At 38.6% G+C, this 10,665-nt stretch overlaps 1 protein-coding gene across 1 annotated transcript; it reads right to left on the minus strand.

Annotated features, from left to right (window-relative positions):
- Positions 1–242: 242 nt before the first annotated feature.
- Positions 243–1,962, minus strand: LOC127079391 (uncharacterized). The gene is made up of 4 exons (XM_051019773.1): positions 1,884–1,962; positions 1,348–1,687; positions 930–1,230; positions 243–815 (listed from the first exon to the last, which is right to left on the minus strand). Exons 1-4 carry the CDS (start codon positions 1,960–1,962, stop codon positions 243–245), a joined length of 1,293 nt encoding a protein of 430 aa, XP_050875730.1.
- Positions 1,963–10,665: the final 8,703 nt, after the last annotated feature.

The following is a 10,665-nucleotide window of genomic DNA, read 5'->3' on the forward strand; positions in this document are numbered from 1 at the left end:
TAATACACTTAGCAAACATAGAGGTTAAACTTCAAACAACCGCAACACAAGAGAAGATCAAGCAGATAGCAAACAACAACATAACCTCTTGTTTAGAGGACCTTCAACTTCAAAGAAATCTGTTGTCCTGGGGTACATGTGTTACTCCCCCTTTTTGTCAAAAATGTTGCCAAAGCAACACTAAATATTACAGTCCAACAAAAATAAAATTACAAGCAAATTTCAGAAACATAGGAAATGTTCTAGTCATTTGACTCAGAGTCAGCATCATCATCTGTGCCATCATCAGGACTGGCATCTGTTTCTCCCTCTTCACCTTGTCTTTCAGCTTCTTCTGCAATAGCAGCAGCTTCACCAAGCACATCACCTTCAGTCATCTCCAAAGTGCTGATCAATTTTTCCAAGTTCAACTTCCTTGCCTCTAACTCCCTGCAAGTTTCTTTGAGCATTGCAATGACAACAACTTTACCTGATTGTTTGCTGACACGTGATGTCTCACCTGTTGTCATGACAATGTCAGGGACATGGGTACCTAGGAATAGCTTATGATCGAAGGACATAGGGTTGTCTCTTTTCTTCACAGAATTATTCTCTGTTAAGATGTTTGGAAACTGATTCAAAACAATACCACAGATGAGAGAAGGAAAGGCTATAGGACCCTTCACACTGAAGCTTCCTGCATGCTTCAAAGTTTGATCAAAAATATATGAGCCATAGTCAAAATTGGCTTTGGTTCCAACAACATATATAAACTTTCCAAGCATTACAGCAACTATAGTTTTATGATTGGTGGGCACCCAGTTAGCAGCTCCAATCTTGTGCAGCATTGCATACTTGACACTTAGTTTACTGGCCACCAGTTTTCTTTTGAGAGGCCACTTCCTTACTTGATTAGCAGTGATGACTTGACAGATTTTGTTGTCAGTCACCTCAAGCTCAGGTTGAGCTACATCAGGCCTTCCCAAATACTTGTTGATCACTAAGGGAGAGAAATTTACACACTTGCCTCTCACATACACTTTCCTGAATTCCTTAGACTTGCCATCAGCACATTCTTCAGACAAATTAACAATAAATTCCTTCACCAACATCTCATAGCACTTTGAGAACTGAGTCACAATCTTCATTAAACCAACCTCTTGAATAAGGTCCATAATATCCTTACAGTCCAGGACATCCTGAGCTAATTCCCTTTCCAAAGCCAGCCTCTTCTGATAAACATATTTCCACCTGTTTACACTTGAAGCAAAATGAAAAGATATGTTGTCAATTGGTACCTCAGGGACACTAGCTGCAAGCTTGCTAGTGGTTGGCTTCTTCTTTGACAGAGTGTCAGAGACATTACACAGAACATCTGAGTCAGACTCAACAACAACAGACTTGGTCTTCTTTTTCTTGGGCACCCCTTTGCTCCAAGATTTGGTTGGACCATGAACTTTCCTCTTGAGGGAACTCTCGACTGCCACCGTTATCTTGGAAGAGGTTGGAATATCAAACTTCTTTTTGGGGGAGCTTTGAGCCACAGTTTTCTTTTCTCTCCTAGTCCTAACCCTTTTGGCTATGCTAGGGAGGACAGAGGACAACAACTCATTATCAGAAAATTCCACCAGGTCTACTGTTTCAACCTCACAGTTAGGGTTGTCACTGACATCATGTGTGACATGACCTTCATCACCAGCCTCATTATCTAAGGGTTTGTCAACATTTGACTCCTTATGAGCATCTCAACATCATCAGAAATATTCTTTCCTAAAGACTCAGTATTTTCTTGATCAGCAACACTATCAGGTTCAATAGTGTTTAAGGGAATGGAAACCCCAAGGACCTTATGATTACCAGACAGTATTCCAGTCACCATAGTGGCAATGGCATTGTGAACATACCTAGAACCTTCTTTGGTTCATTCCTCCAGAGCGATGGCTGAGGAGAAGCCTGATACAGTTTCTTTAGGTCTTCTTGCATGTGGGGTATTCGCAGAGTCAGCAACAGGATCTTCTCTGTTAGGGTTGCTTGGTTCAGCGCTAGGAGAACTAGACATGTTCTTGGAAGAAGATGAGTTGGATTGTTGAGACATGATGAGTATCTTAGAGGCAAAATGAAAAGTGTCTCTGAGAGGATGCTTGCGTGAATGAAAGTTGAAACGATGGAAGAGGTAACGCTTGTTGCAAGAGTAATAGCTATTATTTGTTGACCAATCAGAGCATACTCTTAGTTGTTTAATAATTTGAAATATTAAACAGTACATTCCTAACATCCTTAGTTGCTATAATTCCTCAGAAAGACATATTCCCAACTTGCCCCTTAAATTTTCAAACTGAGTAGCATCCAAAGCCTTTGTAAATATGTCAGCAAGTTGTAGTTAGTTGACACATGTTCCAAGGTAATCACTTTGTCTTCTACCAGATCTCTTATGAAGTGATGTCTAATGTCAATATGTTTGGTCCTACTGTGTTGGATATGATTCTTTGAAATATTGATGGCACTGAGATTGTCACAGAACAATGTCATGACATTCTGAGTGACATTGTACTCAGTCAACATCTGTTTCATCCATACCAGTTGGGAACAACTGCTACCAGCTGCTATGTACTCAGCTTCTACAGTGGATAATGATACACAGTTCTATTTCTTCCTTTCAACTACACCATTTTGCTGAGGAATAATAGGTGAGGACAACTCATGACTTTCAATCTGCATAAGTCCCATTAAGTCCATGTGCAAAAGTTCCAGAGTTTTGGATGTTGTAGGATGTCCAAGCTTAGGATGTGACATCTTGGTTTGCTTGCCAACCTGACATTCTCCACAAACTTTTCCTTCATCCATAAGCAGCTTTGGGATTCCTCTAACTGCTTCCTTGGATATGATCTTCTTCATTCCTCTTAAATGAAGATGTCCAAGTGTTCTATGCCACAACTTCACTTCCTTTTCTTCCTTGGCTAAGAAGCACATTGAGGAGTAGTTTAAGACTTCAGGTTCCCATAGATAGCAGTTATCTTTGGATCTGGATCCTCTCATAACTTCCTTATTTTCTCCATTCTTTACAACACATTCTTCCTTAGTGAAATGTACATTGAAGCCTTGATCACATAGCTGGCTTATGCTAATGAGATTAGCAGTTAGTCCTCTTACTAACAACACAATATTCAGTTTTGGTACTCCAGGACTGTCCAGCTTACCAACACCTTTGATTTTTCCTTTAGCTCCATCACCAAAGGTCACAAAACTGGTAGTATGAGGTTGTATATCTACCAACAAGTTCTTCATCCCAGTCATATGTCTTGAGCAACCACTATCAAAATACCAGTCTTCTCTGGTAGATGCCCTTAGAGATGTGTGAGCTAATCTAGCAACCCATTGTTGTTTCTTGATGGGGGCATTATGCTTAGCTGCCTTCTGCTTAGGTCTGACTTGAGGGGTCTGGTTAGGATAACCATGCAACCTGTAACAAAAGGGTTTTATGTGACCAAATCTACCACAGTAGTGGCATCTCCATCTTTGAAATTTCTTCTTTTGATGGTTAATCCTCCTGTTTTCATGATGTTGTGACATTGGTTATGACTTCTGCTTGATTTTCTGAACTTCAGCCTTTGAGCTTTTGAATTCAGATGAGGATTCCTTAACAAAGCCTAAACCAGAGATGGTTCCTGATTTCTGTCCCACCTTTAGAATCTCTTACAAAGTGTCAGTTCCTTTATTCAGCATTCTGATGGATTTTTTCATTTGATCTAGCTTAGAGGTCAGCAAGGTTATCTCACCATTTAGACCATCTATGACTGTCAGATGCTTCTTCTTCTCAGCTTCTAGCTCCTTGATGAGTTTCTTCTGCTTTTCTCCTTGTATACACACTTTTGCACTTTTAACACATAGCTCTTTATATGAAGCAACAAGTTCATCAAGTATAAGTTCATCTCCACTTGAGTCATCATCAGAGGCACAAACACTAGTTAGTGCAGTGACAAGTTTTGCAGATTCTCCTTCTGATTCACTCTGAGAGTCTCTATCAGACCAGGTGACAGATAGTCCATTCTTTTGCATCTTGAGGAAGGTAGGACATTCAGCTCTAATGTGTCCAAAACCTTCACATCCATGACACTGGATTCCCTTGCCTTGTTGAACTTTTCTTCAGATTTTGATCTTCTACTGATGTCAGATGAAGAGTTCTTGATATTTGGTCTACCTTTTTGATCAACCTTCTTTATGAACTTGTTAAACTGTCTTCCAAGCATGGCTATAGCTTCTGATATGCTTTCATCACCTCCAATATTTCCTTCTTCTGAATCCTCTTCAGTATTTGATATAAAAGCTATGCTCTTGCTTTTATTTTCCACATTCTAACACAAGCCCATTTCAAAAGTTTGGAGAGAACCAATAAGCTCATCAACCTTCATATTACAGATATCATGAGCCTCTTCTATAGCAGTAACCTTCATGGCAAATCTCTTGGGCAATGATCTGAGAATCTTTCTTACAAGTTTTTCTTCAGACATTTTCTCTCCTAAGCCTCCAGAAGTGTTGGCAATTTCAAGAATATTCATGTGGAAGTCATGAATAGTCTCATCCTCTTTCATCCTCGGATTTTCGAACTTAGTAGTCAACATCTAGAGTTTAGACATCCTTACCTTGAAGGTCCCTTCATGAGTTGTTTTGAGAGTATCCCAAACTTCTTTAGCCAGTTCACAGTGATGCACCAGTCTGAAAATGTTCTTATTTATCCCATTGAACAGTGCATTCAAAGCCTTAGAGTTTCCAAGGGCTAATGTCTCTTGCACTTTGTCCCACTCTTCTTCAGGAATTTGCATAATGATTCCATCTTTACCTGTCTTCGTTGGATGTTCCCATCTTTTGTTGACAGCTCTCCAGACCTTGCTATCCAGAGACCTCAAGAAGGCTATCATACGAGGTTTCCAGTCATCATAGTTAGAACCATCCAGCATGGGTGGTCTATTTGAGAATCATACATCCTTGTCCATGGTACTAGAAGGTAACGTCCCTAGATCTCACCCAGAAATTAACAAGCAGGGTGCCTGCTCTGATGCCAATAGAAATTCTAGTAACAGACTATCGATGTCACACTGGATGTTATGACATCCAATTCTGCGCAGACAGGTAATGTATGCAGAAGGTAAATGTAAAACGCAGTAAGTGACATAGAGAATTGTTAACCTAGTTCGGTGACAAACACACCTACGTCTGGGGGCTACCAAGCCAGGGAGGAAATCCATTATAAGAGGTATTAATTCAGGACTTAAAACCAACTGCTTAATCCTATCACTTAAGACCTACCCAATGCAATTTCAATCTAAACTAAGACCCGAGTTCCTACTCACTCCCCCTCAATCACAGCAGTGATTACAACCTTTAATAATTTTAAAGTCAGTGGTAAAGATATACTTCAAACAACTCTTGATTGTGCTTAAAAGCTTTAATCAAGAAACACAGCACTCACGCTTAAAAGCTTAGAGTGACACAACAATTACAACTCAATAAACACCCTAGTCCAATGCAATCATCTAGGTGATAATTTCTTTGCTCACAAATAAGCCCTAATACAAGACAACAATGAAAATATAACAAGGATAATGATGTATTTAATTCTTCACACTTCGAAATTGCTGAAAGTAGGATTGCCATCCTTTTATAATGCAGTACTTGGGCCTTGTACTTGAATTCCCTAAAATTAAGGTTAAGCAAGTTAACCTAATTTCCACACATTAGGGTGCTAACAAATAGGCTATATGTTAGGTCTCTTAATTTTAGCTTAGCTGTTAGTTTCCTGGATTTTAGCACAGCTGTTAGATTCCTGAAAAACAGCCTAAGATAAATACTGAAACATAACAGAAAAACTAACTGGCCTATACTTTAGCATCTACTGTCAGGAATGAATGTCATAACATTCAGTTTGACATCCAGAAACTAGGCTATATGCTAGGCCTCTTGATGTTAGCACAATTGTTAGTTTCCTGAAAAACAACCTGAGATAAATACTAAACCATAATAGAAAAACTAACTAGCCTATAGTTCAGCATCTGCTGTCAGGGATGAATGTCATAACATTCAGTTTGGCATCCAGTAAATCCTGTATTAGCTAATCCTGCAACATACTACTTAAGCATTTCATGACATCAGTCAAGACATCTAAGTACAATAAGTGTTAAATCTTGTATTAGCTAATCATGCAACATACTACTTAAGCATGTCATGACATCAGTCAAGACATCTAAGTACAGTAAGTGTTTTAACACAAAATGCAGCCAATAAAAAACATCTACAAAATTTAATAGGTTTGAAATAGCTACAACTTTTATGAAGTAACTTTTCTAATTTTAAGTCCATAAAAAAAGTTATTCAAGGTGGAAGAAGTGAACATTTGACTTGGGACTTAGAAAATTTTCAAATATGTTTGATTTCTCAAACTTCCACCTAAATATTCATCATGATCCAAGCTTCAAATGAAAATGTGTTCAACATGAAAGTTGTTCCCCTTGATCTCACATTTCCAAAAAGTCCATGATCATCTCATTTTGCCAAAGTATGAAGGACTTGGGAATGGGTGTAAGTTAAGGGACCATTTGGATAATTTCAACTTCCATTTTTCATACACATTTGCATGGACTTCTAACATGATTTCAGCAGGGTGTACACTCAATTATGGATCAGAATACATCATCTCATAGGCCTAGTGCACGCCCATGCATCCATGCAAGGGAGAATTACAAATTTTTCCAAAATTGGAAGTGTGTGAAAATCAATCTCATGGCCTATAAATAAGACCCTCATTGCTCAGAATTTAGGACCTCATGCCAATGCTTTGAACCTGCAATCAAAAACCCTCACCATTGAAGGATAAACTTGAGGATTTTCTTTGAAAATCGAGTTTCAGTTCTCCATCTGTTTTGAGATTAAAACTCCAAGAGTCCATCCCCTTCCTTGATCCATTTCACTTCCATCAAGCATCTGAAGCAAGGCCAAGCATAATTGAAAGCAAGATCGTGCCAATCTGAAGCTCCATTGAAGGTGATTTTTCCGAATTTTCATCTCTCCGATTCTCCCTCAATTCTCCACCATTCTTGTTGATTTTTGGTTGTCTGAAGTCCTATCAATGTAGGCAAGAAGATTGATTTGCTTTGAGGTCAAATCGAAGCAACTCAGTTCATGATCCTCAAAATTGAAATCCCTGTATCTTTTTATATACTTGGAATTTGACAAAATTGAGGCCAAATTCGAGCTTCTGAGCATTTTTTCTTTAAATCCATGTCTTTGTTTTTCATTTTGGTGATGGTTGATGGTGGACCAATCCGGTGAGGTCCACCGGAGAAGAAGATCGGAGACCTAGCTCCGGTGATGTGTTGTGACGCATCTCAGCCATAGGATCCAACTGAATTGGTTTAATCTTGCGCGTTGCTTTTGATTACCACGTGTGTGGGACAGTTGGCTGAAGCGCATCTGGAACGTGGGTTTCCATCCATCTGATCTTCCACCTCAATTAATGAGGGAGATCATATGGCTCTCTTTATTTGAATTTCTGAATATTTCATTTAATCCATTATTTTTAATTAATTCATATTAATTTCATTTTTAATCCAAAATATATGGAACTTTCACCAAAAATTCTCAAATATTTTCCTCTTTCATTTTCGGAATTAAAACTATTTTTTGGATTAATTTTGATATTTTTCATGAATTTATTGTTTTTGTGCATATTTTTAATTGTTTAAAAATACTTCTGACTTTTCAAAAATTATAATTTTTTTTGTCCAAGGTCCTTTGACCTTGTTTGACCTATGATAAATCTCTTGGCCATTTATTTGGTGTTTTGAAGAGGTTTTAGGTTTTTGATCAAACATAATTTAATTTAAATGCATTTTAATTTGATTTTTAATTGATTAATTATGTAGAAATTTATGTTGAGCCATTTCTATTGACTTGTGAAGCTTGACTATGTGTTTGGGCTTTGGTCAAGGTTGATTTGACTTTTGTTAGATTAAAATCATTGGATTTAGGGGATTGATGAAATAAACATTTCATCTCCCAAAATGAATGAATGATTTTAATTTGATAAAATTCCTTCCATGGCCAATTTGTGTTTGTTTCACTTCCCCTCCCTTTTCATATTCAATCCCATTCTATCCCATTCCTTTCATTGACCAATGAAGTCTCAATATCCTAAGGCTAATTGGTTTATCAATAACTTCATGTTAGATGAACCAATACAAGTATGGATGGGATTAGGTTCATCATTTGATCATTTTCTTTTTGTGTATGGTATGTTTTAGGAGTATGGTTCATTATACCATATCTCTAACATGCATTAACACAAAAATTTCTATTGCCCGACCTCAGATAGTTGTGACTTCTACATAAGTCCAATTACGATTGCTTAACATAACGCTAAATTTGGACCAAAAAGCATAACATTCTAGTAAGTGAGATTGTAAGTCTCCCCCCTTTCATGGTACTGTGTGGAAACTTGGCATTTTTTCCTTCCTTTGGAAGATTTCTTGGTTCAAGGATCCATGCTTGTTGTAGTGGGGTATTCGTTACCATTAGAGATATTGACTAAATCCAAGATAAATCATACAAGTCGAGTCGCCACCGCACTTCTATTTATCCAAAGAAATGGTTAGAAAGCGAACAAAAACCTAAAAGTTTTATCGAATCAAAAACTAGTAAAAATGTCAGAGATCTGGGTAAGGGGGTTGGTTATGCAATGGGAAGGTGTTAGGCACCCAAAGCATCCTAGGTACTCCTAGGGAGCCCTTTTCACATTTGTTGCAAAGGTTGTTGTTTTTTTGTGAAAATTTATTTGTGCAAACATGATTGAAGGGATGAGAAAAGCGTGTATGTTTATCTAATGTACTACTTACTAAAAGAAGGGTCAAAAGAAAATGACTGGCACGAACGTCGCATCCACTGCATACGTATCTCATCTGAATCTGAGAATCAGAGTCTTCATAGCTCGGCTACCTATGGGTTAAAGAGGAGTGTGCTTGCTAAGACATCGCGTCTTATGCCTACATATCTCATCTGGGATGAAAATCAGAGCAAAACGTAGTTCGACCACCTATGGGGTAACGGTTGTGTTTTGGGGTGAACGACGTTACTACGCAATCTACCGGATGCTCGACCTTTGGAGACTTACTCGCCTGTAGTAGAAGGAGATAACGTGTTCTTAGGAGAAGAAAAATCAATGAGTTTGGGATGTTTAGGGATGCTCATGCAAAAAGGCAGTCCTAGATGAAGGAACCGCGCTACCTTAAATGACATGCCACGAGAGGCTATGCGAAACCTAAGAAATCGGTAACATGCGGGAAAAGTAAAGGGATCGAGAGATCTACCGTACGGATAAAGATCCAAAGTAAAAACAATTAGATAAATAAGAAACCCAAAGACTTTTCCAAGCTAAACACCATCAAAGAAAGCGAGTCAATACAGGTAATCGGAATAGACCTCCAGGTGGTACCCCACAAATAAAGTGGAACACTGAGCAAGCTATTCCTGTAAGAGTGTGTGAGCCCTCACAAAAACTCAACAAACAGGTTAGAGTAATATGACGGAATTAGGAGAAAACAATGCCATAACAAACACAAAACAGGTTAGAGCAAACAGGAAAAAACAACTACTATCGCGATTGCTGCTGCATCGCCTAGCGAAAGCTTAGTGAAGCTTCGCTGCAGGCTCGCCTAGCGAAGGTGCTAGCGAGCGCCTGCGGGTTCTGGATTTCCCATTGATAACAGTACGATTTTAGGGACTCCAAACCCTATGGCATCCATCTCAGAAATTAAGTGATCAAAACATTCGAGGTATTGTTTACACATTCATGCATATCTAAACCCGTGGGCAAAAACTGAACGATACCTCACACATTCAGAGTATTCAAATTAAAAGCATAGAGTAATGGGGATAAGGGCAAACCTGATTGGAGAGACCGATGAAATTGAATGGCACGGTTGGGTTTGCAAAGCACTCTTAGGGTTTATATGAGAGGGAATTGGTTCTTTGCCGATGAGTTCCCTTCAGTCTCTGGAGATTGCTCTGAACTCTGTTAGCTCTTCTCTCACTATCTTTTTCCCTGCCAGGGTAATAGGAATAGAATGGCCTTTTGTTTCACTGAAACTCTGAATTTATAACCTGATTTTTGTGGACATGTGGGCTCAAATGAGAGAGGCCCAAGTCCAAAAATTTTCTGTTATATTTTATTTATTTATTTATTTTTTTCGTTTTTCGTTTTTTTAGACACGTGGGCTTCGCCTAGCGAGCACAACAGTTCAAGAAATTCCTCTGAGCGTAGGTGATTCTGGTGGCTTTTCTTGGGACTCGCTAGGCGACCCATTCTGCTCGCCTAGCGAGCATGACAGCTCATGAACAAACTTTTGCTCCTTCAAGATTAACGTTTTGACTGACGAATAGACCCCATTTGAACCTGCTGGAAGTATCTCAAGCCATTCCCTTGTGTTGACTGATCATCTAAATAGAATCCACAAAGTGTCTTGGATGATACTCAAGCTTCAAACAAAAGATGTTAGTGACACATTTTTGTGCTTTTGGTTAGTAAACAAAAGTAAGAGAAACAATGATGTATAATTCAAGCATGCTTGGTGATCTCAAACCAATCACAAGGAGTCCCACCCAAAGGCAAAGGGAACCAAGATGCTAAAGATCCTTGAG

Source organism: Lathyrus oleraceus, chromosome 5 (assembly GCF_024323335.1).
Source record: "Lathyrus oleraceus cultivar Zhongwan6 chromosome 5, CAAS_Psat_ZW6_1.0, whole genome shotgun sequence".
NCBI lineage: Eukaryota > Viridiplantae > Streptophyta > Magnoliopsida > Fabales > Fabaceae > Lathyrus > Lathyrus oleraceus.